A 16,060-nucleotide genomic window follows, 5' to 3' on the forward strand; every position below is an offset into this window, starting at 1 on the left:
CTATTCAGATCTTCACCTTACTTTCTCATTTTAAGAGTAAGTGATAATTTAGTACAGATGACTGCAAGAGGTGTGTTTATCAGTCACTATACTATTACCATAAAAAACAGCAAGAAACAAATAAAAAGACAACTCTGTATAAAATCTTATATATATAAATATATAGGGGAGCAGAAAACCCAATTCCTCCTCCGACGAGTCAGCAGACCTTGAAAATATAAGATTCCTCCCATTTATTTTTTATCATCATTTTAGGTTATCTACTACATCATATCAGGGTAAGAAATTTCTCCTCTTATGTGCATATGTCCCATTAATGGGTTCATATGTACATATATTAACTCATTATGTACATTACACAAAATGGAGTTGCTATAACAGATTGCCCATCTGTTATTTGTAATGAGAACTAAGCAGTTTTGTGGTCAGGAAATAAGTACATATGGCTTGCTAAAGGCAAGTTTTATTTATTTTTTTATGAAAATGGCGAAAATGAATCAAGTATTAAAAAGATTGTTCTTGTGTTTCCTATATATATACTGGTCAGTCAGGTCAGCGGACTGGGCTGAGGGCATCATAGAGTCTCTGTGCAGCCAACTCCACCATTTCCCGAAGGGATTCATCATCTTCATTTCCTGGCTCACATTCAGCAGTCTGGAAGAAGAGATGTGTGTAATCAAGGAGTCAGAATCAAACAGCCCTGTAAATTTACCTTTTTTTAAAAAAATTGTAAGTAAAGCCAATTAGGAGAAGGAATAGTAGATGACAGTCTAAGCAGCAATAAAACATGTCCTACAGTGGTGAAGCAAATTGTAAGGAAAAGTATCAAGAGATTTCAGCTGCATTGCAGTCTTTTAAGCGATTTGGCTACACAGAAGATAGTTCAGCAAAAGATTTACATCAGTCTTGCTGAGAAACAACAAAACTAGATAAAAGTTTGTGCTTGATTAGTCAGTAATTTTGGAATTATTGAATAGTAAGTCTAGTTTTGTGAACTAGATTTGGTTCAAAATCAAGTCTGAATCCAAGTGGCACCCCAAAGTTTTTAACTTAATCTGTGACCTCATCTGCATTGTACTAAGTTATTTTAGGTAGAAGCTTGGAAACAATATAGAGTGCCAATCAACACCTCTGCTGTAAATAATTCAATTTTAACCCACGCATGGTCACCTGGGCATTCAGAAAATAAAGTTTATTTCAAAATAAAATCCATTGCCTCTTTTACTCATTAAAGCAATTCATTTTTTTATTGAGAGGCAAAACATCTATGTATACTTGAAACTTGCCAATTCACCCACGTAGAGAAGCCCATTGACAGTAGTAGCTCTTTGACTCATGTAACTAACAAATGGCAGCAAACAAGGATTTATATTTTTGGTGGGTCTTGTGGCTCTTTTAGTCTGAAAGACACTATTTACTCCCTTCTACTCTTAACTTGTCTCCTTTCTGGACAGGCACCCCAGCCAGGAGGTCAAACAAAAGCTCCACCTTAAAAGCAGATGAAAATGATGCTTGGATGATCCCTCTTCTGCAGCGAAGTGTAACCTGGAACCAAAACCCATCTGCCGAGCAACATCCCTGTGCTCCACTAAGCCCAGATGCAAAAACCAAATGCTATGATCCATTGTGCACAAATCTGAACCCAACCCTACTTAACATTTAGTGTTTTTCTTTTTTGTTAAATCCCTGCTTTTTAAAATAGAAGCTTTTGGCAATTATCCATTTCTTTATGGTTTCTTAGTGCTGATTAAGGTGAATCACTCAGGCACTTTTAGTTCAGGAGAAAGGAGAGACTACGTAGAGTATCAAGTATCAGAGGGGTAGCCGTGTTAGTCTGAATCTGTAAAAAGCAACAGAGGGTCCTCTGGCACCTTTAAGACTAACAGAAGTATTGAGAGCATAAGCTTTCGTGGGTAAGAACCTCACTTCTTCAGATGCAAGAAGAGTATATAACTATACTGGCAAATCCTCCTAGTGTAGATGTAACTTATACTGGCAAAAGAGTGCTTTGGCTGGCATAGCTTATACTGGTTCAATGCATGAAATAAGATATAACGTCAAAAGGACTTTTATGCCAACATAACTGTGTCGACACTAGGGCTTTTGCCAATATAGAAGGGGGGGAGGAGGGAGATGAGAGAAATCACATCTCTCACCAACATTACTATATTGGCAAAAGTTTCTAGAGTACACAGGGCCTGGTACAATGCCACTGAAGTCAGTGGTGTGTACACCAGTATAAATTATATAAAATACAATACTTAAATATATTTTGATTAAGCAGTAAAAGTTTCTCTCTAGGCTTCTGGTACTTTTGTCTCTTCCCTCTTCCACATGGTCTAAACAATCTGGGGCAGGGACCATCTTTTTGTGTTTGTACATCACCTAGTACAATGGGGTTCTAATCCATGTCGGGGGACCACTAGTTTACAATACTGGAGGATATTAACCATTTATTTCACCACAACGTTGTTCTAATCATCAGGTGTACATCATCTTCCTAAAACCAAGTTTCAATACATTTCAGCTTTACCTCTTAAGCTAACTGATAAATAGACAAGATATTTCACTCTCTCTGTGGGCATCGCTGATTTTGGATTTAGTGACTCAAGGATCAAGATGGGCAAATCTGCTTTGCTTGGCACATTTTCTACTGGATGATTGTTTGCCTTTATTTAGACTGGAGACTATATTTTAAGAGTCTAAAAGTTCTAAATCAGTAAGTTATATCAGTTATTCTATCTCTACCATCTGTTTTTATATATTTTTATTTAATTGCAATTTTACTTATAGCAAGTACGGTTGCTACAAAGAAAAATATTGAAAGTTTCTCTTTCAAAAGCAGAAGAATCAGATGTTAGTTTTTTCCCTGAAAGATTTCTGAATAGGATTTATCTGTTGTGATGCTGCGTATCAAAATAGGTCCCATAGCAAGTGGTACACAATATTCATGGGAACATTACCATTACACATCAGACTTTAGAGCTCCATGAGACAGATATTTTGTCTTTTTTTGCCTATTCGCTCCTATAGCACAATTCAAATAATATCAATGAATTTAACTATACATACCCGTGTGTCCAATGAAATATTTGCAGTTTTTCCATCCACTGTGACACTTAGAACAGAGCCATCTTTTGCACTAACACAGTCCTCTCCAAACATGTCCCTAAAAGAAAGGCCTATAATTGTAAAAACATAGCTAAATAGCAAACTAGTTTTTCTTTTTCTTTTAAATTATCTTTGGATTCCAGACAGATTCTGTTAGCATGGTATCTGGTTTCAGTCACTCACTGGGTTACTTAACTTTAAAATTATAGATGACAAATACTGACCTCAGTTGTTATTAAAGTGGATATTTAAACAACGTTAAGGATTTTACTGAAAAAAAATCTGTTAGTAAGTAAGGGCCAAAAGTCCCACTGACTTCAGCAAGTGCAGCTTCCCCTTCTCCTCCCCGCCCCAAGCTTCTATGGAACAGGGAACAAATGTCAAGGCAAGTCTACCAAAAATATAGATATTACAGGATTTCAAAATACAGTATGTTAGTAAGAAGGGATTGTGATGGATATTGCAATTCCATGCAATATCTTTGGGGACCATATTGCATCACTGTGGACCAGGTATTGTATGCAACTCCAGTGGGAGGGTTATCACAGCTCCTTCAGGAACCAAAACCAGAGAGAGAGAGAGAGAGAGAGAGAGAGAGAGAGGGGGGGGGGGGGGGGAAGAGAGGGAGAGGGTTAGGTGAATTACTCAAGGTGTAAATACCCCCAAATGGTCCCACCCCCTGGGGAGTCTTGCATATATTGGTTCACAATAGATTTTCCAGAGACCAACAGGCAAAGAAAGTTTTTCACAGAAAAAGGCTGCATTTAAACTGACCAAGGCCTTCTTTCAGATCCAGCAAACAGACAGGACCTTCTGTCCAAGGAGGCCCCAACCCTTCCGAAAGGGTTGGAAAGACGGATGGGTGACTTCTGGTAAGTTTTTAGCATGTGTACAAGAACTTGTATTGTTTTGATAGGTTTTCTCTAACGTTTTTAGCTTAAGAATAAACATGCGAACTCAGAAAGAGCCGTGTGTTAATTTGTAACTGCTGGCAATACACTGTTCATAGCCCTCAGAAAGCCCAGGAACTGGCCTTTAGGCAGACTGGCTTGCTGGGGATATCAATGTCAAGCAGGGCACTGTGGAGCCTTAAAACCCCAATCAGAAGGGAGTAGGACAAGTGTCCCCCTGCCCAGAGACAGGCAACAGCGGGAGACCTGAGACCTGTCTGGGCAGTCCTGAAATGGACCACCGAAGGGGGAATATAGGTGCAGTTACCCTGAAACTGTGACAGTGATGGCTTGATTTTCAGGGGTTCTGAGTACCTACAGCTCTCATTGAAGTCAATGGGAAGTACAGATCCTCAGCATCTCTAAAACAAATAAATATCACCACGCCCTTGGTTCAAAAAATTTAAATGATCAGAAAAAAATATCCTGAAACAGTCTGTTAGGATATTGCAGGATTTATTACCTTTTATCCTTTGGTTTACTTAATTATTGAGATTCATAGAAATGAAACTGATATAAACCTCTGCAGCCTTTTTGAATTACAGTACATGCAAACAATGAAATGGGCAAAATGTAGGAGAGAACTGTGTTTCTTTAAAGGCCATATATTTGGTGGCCATATATATTATGCTAAAATCACCACATTTGCATGGCAAACAAATAATGTTTCTAACTGACCATTTTCAGTTATTAATAATATGACAAGCCAACTTACTGAAGCATGATCTCCATCCTTTTGCTAAATACATCCATATCTACTTTTTTGGAAATCTTATGCACTGCAGCTGAAAAAAATAAAGAAGTCAGCATTAGGTTTTCATTGACATTTCTTGTGCTGTATTTTCTTCTTGCAAATGTCTACCATTACATATAGTTAATTTACAAAGTTTACATACACAGCTCTCATCAATTTTCATAGATGAGCAAGAGCATATGAAGGCAGAATTTGGTTTGGCCCTTAATGTGAAGAAGAATGTATGTGTTCCAAGCATAAAGGTATGTATTGGCAAAGAGTATATAGTATAGACCACAGAGGATATGAGTATCAGAGGGGTAGCCGTGTTAGTCTGAATCTGTAAAAAGCAACAGAGGGTCCTGTGGCACCTTTGAGACTAACAGAAGTATTGGGAGCATAAGCTTTCGTGGGTATGAATAGAGGATATGAGAACTTTTAGACTATTTTTGCAATGTGCATTACTGTTATTTATCCAACTTTAAATTTCTACTACTATCATGCTGCACAGTCCCCATAAATGTTCATCCTCTTGGAGAGTCACACCATTCTTCATACTTTCTACTAACTGAAAACAACTTCACCAGTACATTTCAATCCATCATGCAGTTCCTGTTCCACTTCATGAATACAATAAAATACAGGCTCATATATGAAACTAGTCATAAGACACCACCACTATTAGTCCCAGCAAAGTTGCTTTGTTACTTGAGCTAATCAGCAACCTCACATCCAGCATCTGATACAATAAGTCTGTTATGACCTAGTAATGCTATTTGGTTACTGATGTCAATGGGTATATATCTAAAACTAGGCAAAATACAAACATTACTAAACAGGACTTTCAAATGAGAGGCTAAAATAAATATTTAGATGTGGTACCGTGAATCACTTACAATGTTAAATTTTGCTTTCTTTTAGCTTTGTACATGTAAACCACTTCATCTGTTCCGTAATAATATGGCTGTAATTTTTCCATATATTAATGCACAAGTTGCCATTTACATATAAAAGAATCCAATTAACCAACAATGCAAATCAAATCAGTTTTGTTTTTAAACAGCAAGGCTGTTTGCTCATTAATAAGTGTTTTGCTTCATAATGAAAATACATTTATCATAATGTAAAAAGTCTGCTAAGATTCTCAACAGCAGAGATGCTAAGGAGTATGCTACAATTAAATACACACAAATTAAATGTAATACCTTTCTGTATTTTGGGATTTGACTGAACTTCCAGGATCACTGTTGTTACAGTGTCTGCATACATATCATTTGCAGGATTTGCCACCCACTGAAAAATAATAATAATTAATAATAATACTCTGGCAATAGCATAATCTGGACTGAATGAATAATACAACATAAAAATGTCATAACAGCCATGAAATTCTCTTGACTCTATACTCTGATTTGTGCTGAAGAGGCTAACGTCCATAGCCTTGGATACATTTTGCACTATATTAATTTTAAAATAAATATAACTTTGTAAATTGAAAATGGAGTCACCTAGAAGTTCTCCATTCCCCACCATGACACATTCTCGGATTCCAGAGGCTCCTTCTCCTTTGTTTTCACTCTCTTTGGACACACTGGAGGGATTACTATCAAACGATCGGAGATGCTACTTCAGGAAATGAACATAGTCTTGGCATTATTTTCAACTACTATTTGCCAGGGAGAATATGGCACTGGGTCTGAAATCTGGACTATAGAATTGCTCTATTACTTTTAAAGCATTTCTACAGTGCTAGTTAATGACTAGCACTGATAGGCAAGTGCCTCCTCAGAAAGGTGTTAGTAAAGTTTCTCTCTAATACTAGTGGCAAGAACAGTGATGCTTACACATCAAACCTCCTGGGGTATCTAACTGCAGTGAAGAAGTGAAATAAACATTTTAAAATGACACATATCAGAGTAAGATGATCACTGAAGGAAACTTTACCAGTGACCTTACACCTTTAACTTGATACCCAGCACAAATAACCTAATGATCTCTCATTTAACTCAGCACCAAAGCCACTGTCCGTGACATTGGTTTCTACAAAACAGGGACTGGAAATTTTCTCTCCCCTCCTTTTCACACTTACCTCAAGTACCACCATGCCAGGTTCCTGGATCACAGTAATATTTCTGAAAACCTTCAAGGCTGGCTTTTGCTGGATTTCAATTTCCTCTACATCACCTACAATGTGGCAAAAATTGCTTAATGAGAGCAAATTACATAGCAACAAAAGTTATTATAAATCAGAGTACCTATATTTGCACAGGAAAATATATCTGGTTTAAACAAATGCTGAAGGATTTAAAACCCTTCTATTTCAGTGGGGTTCTCTGTTTTAGAGTGTGTGGGCCATATATATGCAATTCATTTCTTCCCCCTCAAACACATACTCCTCCACACACTCCATGACACTTTTTGGCTTTTTAGGGTGTAATACTGGCCATATTAGCTGTTCTAGTCGATATGTTTTAATAGTGCAGTGCATTAACTAAAGCACACCAGTAGAAAAAAGTAGCTTAGGGCTAAATTCACAAAGAAAGTACGTGTAGTGATCCCACCTCCCTCATAACTGGTTCAAAGTCCCTCCTTCACCTGAAGGGGAGAAGGGATTTGAACTCTGATCTCCCAGTTCTCAGGTGTGTGCCCTAACCACTGGGCTATATTCTGATATTCTGATGTGGAGCTACCTGAGGGCTAGTCTACACTGGCAACACTTTAATGTGGCTTGTGTGGTCGTGGCAGAGCGCTGGCGGAGAGGTCTCCCAGCACTCTAAAAAAACCCCACCTCCACGAGGGGTGTAGCTACCAGTGCTGGGAGCGCTATTACTTGTCTTATCCTCTAGGTCTGAACTAACTGATGCTTTAATAATTTGTTCCAGTATTTTTCCACATAACAAAGCTAGGCTGACTGCTCTGTGATTTTCTGGGTCCTCCTTTTTCAATATAGCTACTGTTTTCTCCAGTCCTCTGGGACTTCACCCATCCTCCATGAGTTCTCAAAGAAAATCATTAATGGTTCAGAGATTGGGTTGGCTAGTTCTTTAAGTACCCTTGGATGAATTTCATCAAGCCGTGCCAACTTGAATACATCTAACTTGTCTGAGTATTCTATAACCTGTTCTTTCCCTATTCTGGCTCGAGGCCCTTCTCCCTTGTTGTTAATATTAATTGTGTTAAGTATCTGGGCACAATTAACTTTGTTAGTGAAGACTGCTAGAAAGATGCTAGATCTCACAAATACCAAGTTTTTAACCGGTGTAGAAAACAACACATTGTAAGAATATTTTCTTGTGTAAAACGTAATGTATGGAATTGTAAAGTAGCCAAGCAAATAGTAAAGTGGCCTGGACAGCCTCAGAATTAAATGAATGTAAATCATGCAGTCAGATACAACAAACAAAGGTTGAGATTGTCAAAGAAGTCTAGGAGATTTAGACACATCTTCCATTATTTTAACTCAAATATTTTCAATTAAATAAACAACCTGCTTCTATCTTCGTCTTCTAAAAAAAAATTAGACTTTAAGGTTGACTGATTCTTTTCTCAAGAGGAAACTAAGTAAATGGTGAGGTATATGACTATCATTTTTAGCTCATCCCAGTGAATGTACAATACACTTACTAAGATGCCAAGGAAGAAAAAAAATTGATTTTCTTTGCCTTTGTTTTATACCCATTTCTCATTCTGGAGAAAGTGTCTCAGCAAGCAGCATCCAAAAGGCAGGACTTAAAATTTGCTCACTATTTCACTGACAATTTGGGAAGGTGTGCTTCCTGTTTTGGTTAATCACTACTTTCCCAAATACTTATGAACCCCAGGATCAAATTCCTTAAGCTTTTATACATATGCTGTCTACAAAGTTAAAGAAAAAAAGCACTAGAAATACAGACTAACACATCAGAAGGAGGCTCCATATAGTTGGATGGTGGGTCAGTGCTTGTTGCGCCTCTGAAGCTGGGAGAGGGAGAGTTGTGGCAACTGGGAGGCAGGGCAAACTTGCCACCAGTTTCAGGCAGGTTTGTACTCGGCATGGCTCAGCCGTGCCTCTGCTGCCATTACCTGTGCTACTGTGGTTACATTACTATTTATACTCCTGCTAGCTCACTGCACACTAGTAGGGGAATCACACTACTGGCTTGCAGTGTAGAGACAGCCTCGAAGATGACTTCTAGCGGCGAGAGAAGGATGCCAGTGAGAATCTAACGAAGCTTGTGAAAATTTGCAACAAATTATTAATAGCTTAGTTAGTAAGAGGATAGCAGAATTTACCACTCAGATTTCCCCAAGAAATAGAATAAACAAAAACCTTTAAAGAAATGACAATAGGTCTTGAACATCTCTTTCAAATGCACACACCTGTCAGTTTCTGTAGCTGGTAATAAAGCAGATTGAAAGGGCCAGAATACGGAATGGCTTGTGTCTGTGTTACAGTGCTCATAGCCAAATCAGTGTAATCTGAAGGAATTAAAAAAGAAAAGGAAGTTAGTCCTTTAAAAGATACTTTCTAAAAAATAGATTTTTCAGTGCTGAGAAATGGTGGCTATTGTTGGTTCCAAAAGCTTACATACAGTTGGCAGAAAACAGAAAAACAAAACAAAAAATCCAGATGCAGTTTACAAGAAGAAGATTGGGTCTGTAATTAAGGCATGGGCAAGGCCCTGTATTTTATGTGGCACATTAGATGTAAATTATGCAGCAGGGATGCACTGTCTCCTACAAGTCCCCCTGTCCTCACTGTCCTATTCAATCAACTTATTGTTCCTTGTATTATTTATTTTGAGAATAAATTTAATTCAAATCATGCTTTCTGCACATTTTAAGTTTTCAATTTGCTGCAAATTTTTGTACTGGAAAGTAATAAATGCATTTTAGAAGTTGTCATGGGAAAGCTTGCTTCGACAACTGGCCAGGGCCCACCTCCACCATCTATGGTATTTTTGGTACCCAGACAGGAATGGGAGGTGGTTTTGGTTTTTGGTACCAGGGAGGGAATGCATTTTTTTCTCTCTCCGTTTTTGGGCAGGGACAGAGGAAGGGTTTGAATTCCTTGTTTCTCGCTCCAGCAACCAACAATAGAAACTAGTTGCCCTACTGCCTCGCCTTAATATCTACACCCAAATCCAACTATGACAAGTAAACATATTAGTTTGATGTTTCTGCTAATGCGATCAGCTGTGAAATTGTTGAAGGTGACAGACTTCACCCACTGAAATGAACGGAGCAGTTAACTTCGTAGGTCTCAACCTTGTTTCAGACTTTCTGCAAATTCAGGTTTGAGAAGTTGTTCTGAAAGCTGTAATTGTTTGTTGTTGATTCTATTTATGCACCATTCCTTGCATCATACCAAACCCAAACTTCACAACATTGTCCAGTATGCACAATGAAAACTCAGATGTGTGGCAGGGCAAGTGGTGCATAGGTTAAGGCCATACAAAAAACAAAAACAAAAATGCTGGTCTTTAATACATAGATGCAGTTCAAGGCTTAAGGTTACCATCTGCCATTGCAGGAGGGAAAGGAAAATAATGGCAGAAAGCTTGCAAATGCCAGTGTTCTTTACCCATAAACCCTCTCTATCAGTTTGAATGGTCTCTGACAGGTATTTCATATTACAAACATTCCTGTACTGCTGTAAATAACCCCTATCAAGCAACTTTTCCCCACACTGAGCCTAAATAAAAGTTTAAAAATTGATGTCAGCCAATTACTGATCACACAGAGATTGTAGAAACATAATGCATCAAATAGAAGGTCCTATAGATCTTTTGCCTTTAGAACAGGAAACTCAGATTAGTTACTGAGCACATGACAGTATGTCATCTTCACTTACTTGAGAGGTCACATGGAGAAAGGATGTGATAGTTAAAGTTTCTTTTAACCAGGATCCCTGAAACGCGCTGTCCTTGCTCTGGCTTTTTATCTGCTAAAAACCCCATCACCTGTCGAAAAGAGAAAAATAAAAATTGTTACAGATACACATAGAGTAATCTTTGATAGCAAGCACATTTCAAAGGCACAACACAACAGAGAGATTTGGAGAACAGAATGATATTCAAATCTTGTGACATATTTCATTTACAACAGCTGTCATATAGAACATACAGGCATGGTCTACTTAACACACAAGTGATGAGAAGTATATATATGGTCCACTGATTCCCATAAAGAATCAGAGCTGCAGACTTTCTAGTTTCTCAACCAAAGCAGCGACATCATAAGTACTCAACACATTTTTCATCTCCGTTGTTTATGGTGTTCGGTGTCACTAACTGGCAGAACAATAGGGAAGCCTGTGGATCAGATTTCTCAGGCTCTTACTATGGTTTTTATTACAATTCAACGCCAATTACATCTTAAACAGCAGCCATATATGCTTTTCCACTTCTGAAATCTTACAAACAAGCTTCGGACTTTTAGCATAACCCTTGCAGGTAACTATTATGTCCTTCAAGAACAGCACAATGTGTATTATGATGCAAGTTTTAGGACTCCACCTGCTAGAAAGGGATGCTGGGAATTCATAGGTACAGAAGTCCAGAGATTACCTTCACTATTATAGATTCTCTGTACAAACTAATGTACATTATATGTCATTACGTTCATTTTCTTTCTATATTTGCCTAATTTAGATTGTAAGCTCTTCAAAGACAAGAACCTGGCCTTTCAAAAAAAAACCATCTCTAAAGTGCTGTGTGAGTGCAGGGGTTTGTATAAATATCTACTACCAAAAAAAAATAATATACTTAGAATCATACAGATAACCTTTAAGTAGACATATTCTATGAGGATTATTTCCAGAAGAGCATGCATACAAATAATGTATGTGTGCATACTGAGTATACGCTATATACTCCACCCACCTCTGAGTCTAGAAATACTTGGTCAACCGGCTGGAAGAGGTCAATTGATTCTGCCCCATGGAAGTCTATGTGATTTTTGCTATTGATTTTGCTGGGAGGAGGATCAGATGCTTAATGAATACCATTTACTCATTTTTCAAAAACTCCTTCTTTAAATCTTTATGTAACATTTAAAAAAAATGGAAGGCTGTATTCAGCAGAGAGAAAGTTGGTTATATAACAATTTCGGACAAACTATCAAAACAGTGTCTACATTAGATTTTTGGGGGGGGAATAAATGAAAAATGCTGATTGATTAATACATTTTTCTATATGTACCACTGTAAGGTCACTTGTGCACAGTTGCTCTCAGCTAGTCCAATATTCACAGCTTTTATTGCAAGATTTAACATTACATCAAATAAAGTTGTCATTTGTCATAACTCCCTTCATTCTGCAAGAGAGTCTAGAACACTGGAGATTCATTAACTGTCAAGAATACCTACAATATCCAAATTTAAATCTTTGTTTTTCAAGAAAGATCTTTAGGTAAAATATATTATCTTTGGATTCCCTTTGTAGTTTCACTATCATGTTCCAAAAAGCAGAAAAGGTAACCAGTGCATATGATATCTTCTGCTGGATAATCCCATTTTTAACATGTGTCATCCCATCCCTAAAGTATCTAGAGATGGGAGACATTCAAGAATGTTAATTTTAAGAGAGTGTTTGAATGGAGTCAGCAAGTGTTATTTAATCCAGCCAAAATATATAGTGGTTTATTTTTTCTCTCTCTCTTTTTCTGTAATTTTTATATTACACACACACAGTCTTTTTGAGGTGTGTGGGATTTTACTAATGGTTTCCTAAATTGCAAATGAAATCTGTTACATCATTCATTCCATAAATGTCAGTGACCTGACACTACAGAGATTCGTGTACTATTCTTTGTTAAGAGATTATCTAGGGCTGCTGTCCTGGAACACGTTCCATATGGAATGAGATCAAGAGACTGAAAGCATTGGCAGACTTGTCCGTATCAGCACAGACAGTGGCAGACTGAAAAAAAGTGTTTACACTATGTCCCTCTCATAGTATACTGAAGTCGTCCAGAAACACAATCTGAAATTGATTAAAAGCAGGCATATTCTTGAAGGAAAAACATAACCGTCATCAAAGATGTGCTATGGTTAAGAAAACATCAATCGTATACCTTGGCAAGTTTTTCTCCTCTGAAGTTTAATGTCACAGCCTCAGTATTCCTAGGATTGTGAACTTCTATGTGAACTTCATCGTTATCCTCATATTCTCGTATCAATGCTGCTTTCAATCTGGCCATTTCATTCTGCTCACCATGCACTAAAATCTACAAGAGACAGTTTCACACTTAATAAGGAGTACGCTCTCAAAACAGGTGCACTTTATTAAATAAATCATCCAAGAAAGTTGCTGCTTTCCTGTGCATCATGTTTAAAAATATATATAATTGTCTTGGGCCACCAATATAGGTAATGTCAACTGTACTACACTGTGGTCAGTTCCACATTTGCCTTTGTATTCTATCCATTATAGTTTGCATTATAAAAGTGCTCAGATACCATGATGAGTGCAGGTACAAAAATCTACATAGATTTCACTTATTTTAATACATGGACTAACTGCTAGTATTGTGTTATGAAAAAGGAATTTATGAAGTTCTTCAGTTTAACTAGAAAAGTCACAGTTAGCCATGTTTATATACATTTGTATGCAAGGCACACGTATGCATATATATTCATGAACTGCTCATGAATTTAAACTTTAAACTTCATTAACATTAATAAGTTTATAAATATCTCTGCCAAGTTCAGCTTCCTTTTCCTCTGCTTCTCCCTTTCTTGAAAGGAGCTGCTGGCACAGATGTTCCTTTTCTCCCTATTTTAGGTTCCAAATTCTACTTCTAATTTTCAAAGAGAATTCTGTCCCTGCTCTCATCGCCTCCTGCTCCCAGTGCTTTGCTCAAGCTTCTCCCTGACTGTTCCCCTTGTCTTCATTGGCATCGCTACATCTCCTTTCGCACTGCCCTGGTCACTTGGAACAAACTCCATCGCAAATAATTTTTACTAAATAACCTCTTGCTTATTCTTCTAAAATACCTGGAAACCCATCTATTCCATGATCCACTTTGGCAACAGTGACCAGATGCCACATTGTATTTGTTCTGTAGTGTATCTTATAAGTAGCCACATACACAGAACTTAACTGCCGCAACAGGGTATAGAGTAACCTCATCTCAGGGAAGTCACCACAACACATCCACAGCAGTGCTGCAAATCAACCAGGTATTTAAATTTTGCTGGTGTAGCATGGTGAGAAGTATTTTGCCTACCTTTGAAGCAGCAAGGACTGGGCACTGCCAGAGGCACTATACTAGATTTGATGAACCAATGACACAACCTATATTCCTAAGAAATAATGAACATGCACACTAACCACATGCGGAGGTTTCAGTGCCCTGATAAACTCGCTGGTTTGTTGGTAATCCGTGTGAGCAGAGAAAGAAATGTAGTCTACAGACATCTTCAGTGGGAGCTTCTGCCCTGACATAGTTGTGATCTCTTCAGGTTCAGACATTATGTGCTGTCACAAAAGAAAAGTACTCTTTTCAATAAACAAGGTATTTGAAAAATCTTCTACAATATATCCAGTTTTTCACTTTTCAGAACCAGAAAAATAACTATCTGCAGTTGGTTTAAGTGGTAAATAGTTGAATAAATATACATTATAAAACATATACGTTATACACACCTGGGATCAGTCATAAAAAAATTAAACACATACTTGCATCCTGTCCTTGCACCGAACATTTAGGACAGAACTGGGCCCTAATACATATGACCATAACTCTCACTGAAATCAATCCAAGGTATGTGTATCAATCTCTGATTGCAGAATTGGATTCTGAGATCCTTTATTGATTGCAACTTCAAAGCAAGTGAAAGTGCTAGGTATCCCAATCTGATCTCTGATGTAAGTGGGAGTTCAGTCATTGACTCCAGTGGGATCAGGATAAGGGCAAAAAATTGAAAGACTAGGTGGGAGGAGTGAAGGGGAGAAGTATGTTAATCACACTTTTTTGGGACAAGCTCCCTGCTAATTTTTTTAATAGTATATGAAAAGATTTTTTCATTTAAGAATAGATTGTTACTGAAGATTGTCATCTTCAATTTTACTGGACATTTCATTTGTTTTTGCAGGGTACAATTGGCTTTGGTTGTATTCAGTCATCCATACATGACAACAAACTTATTGTTTAACAAGTTCAAATAAATAATCCAATCAGGGATCACTCCTTTTAACGTAACATATAAACTAACTACCATGGCGGTCAAATGGTAATAACTCACCTTGGCAAGTGTTCCTTCAACACAGTACCCTGCTATTATTACTCCATTTCTCTTATCAGTACACCAGCTCTCGAACAATTCTCTGGATAAGCCACTCTGCATCATACCTGGGGAAGCCATAACGACACTGGGGCCAATGTCATCAAAGTGATCCATACTCTACAAAACAAAAAGCAAGAACATCAGTTTGTATAGTTGGTTAAAATAAGTAGAGCCTGACTATATCCCCTGATCCACATGCAAAAAGATCACACTTCATCCTCATGGAAGTCACCTCTTTGGCAGCGTTCCTCCCACCTTTGCCCATAAAGGACATTTTGTGGATCTCTGCAAGAAGAAAGAGTAAGGGAATGCTCCCCACCCCACCAAACTTAAGTATATCAGGTAGACAGATGAGATAGCCCCAGTACAACTACTGCTAATTTTAAATTACAGAAGTATGGTTAGCACTGCCTTATTTATTTATTTCAGATATACTCCAAAGAAAGCCTTATATTAGGCAAGAGTATGATTTTATATTTGTTCCAGAAACTAAACTTAAATCCTCCATAAACTTTCAGTTAAAGTACCTGTTCTAAGGTCAGATAAGTATAGCAGTGGCCCCACCACCCAAAGAGTACTACTGGGGGAATTCTGCGCCACTGCGCAAATTTCTTTGCTTCCACTTTATTTACACTCACCTTCAGATTACTAATGTGTTTGAAAACAAATGGATTGTTGATGTTGATTTGCTTGCGGATCTTGTCATTCATAGCATTTACATATGTCTGATACACTGCCATGCATTTCTTTGCCAAAGAGGAGGCATAGTATATTGGGATGTCATGGAGTTCAGGGTGATTCTGCCAGTATTCATCTAGAGGAAATTTTACAAGGCATAAATATATTAGCAGCTTCCAAACATGCTTTTTTCAGAATCAACATTATTTTATAAAGCCAGGTTTTCAAACATTTCCAGTGCTGTTAGAGACAGGAAATCAAAGTAATAAGAAATGTCAACATGCCTCTTTTGACCTTGGCTATTTAGGAAGGGGGGAG

The 16,060-nt window shown here is 37.7% G+C and overlaps 1 protein-coding gene across 1 annotated transcript in view; it reads right to left on the reverse strand.

Moving 5' to 3' along the window:
- Positions 1-218: 218 nt before the first annotated feature.
- The window catches only part of CPSF3 (cleavage and polyadenylation specific factor 3), a 47,371-nt gene continuing 31,529 nt past the window's right edge, over positions 219-16,060 (reverse strand). The window contains exons 8-18 of the mRNA XM_005287743.4: positions 15,703-15,878; positions 15,023-15,181; positions 14,109-14,255; positions 12,850-13,002; positions 10,628-10,736; positions 9,154-9,252; positions 6,884-6,978; positions 6,000-6,087; positions 4,777-4,846; positions 3,073-3,169; positions 219-654 (exon numbers count right to left, since the gene is read on the reverse strand). Coding sequence (XP_005287800.1) covers positions 553-654; positions 3,073-3,169; positions 4,777-4,846; positions 6,000-6,087; positions 6,884-6,978; positions 9,154-9,252; positions 10,628-10,736; positions 12,850-13,002; positions 14,109-14,255; positions 15,023-15,181; positions 15,703-15,878 — 1,295 coding nt within the window. The 3' untranslated portion in view covers positions 219-552. The remainder of the gene's footprint in view (positions 655-3,072; positions 3,170-4,776; positions 4,847-5,999; positions 6,088-6,883; positions 6,979-9,153; positions 9,253-10,627; positions 10,737-12,849; positions 13,003-14,108; positions 14,256-15,022; positions 15,182-15,702; positions 15,879-16,060) is intronic.

Source organism: Chrysemys picta, chromosome 3, assembly GCF_011386835.1.
Source record: "Chrysemys picta bellii isolate R12L10 chromosome 3, ASM1138683v2, whole genome shotgun sequence".
NCBI lineage: Eukaryota > Metazoa > Chordata > Testudines > Emydidae > Chrysemys > Chrysemys picta.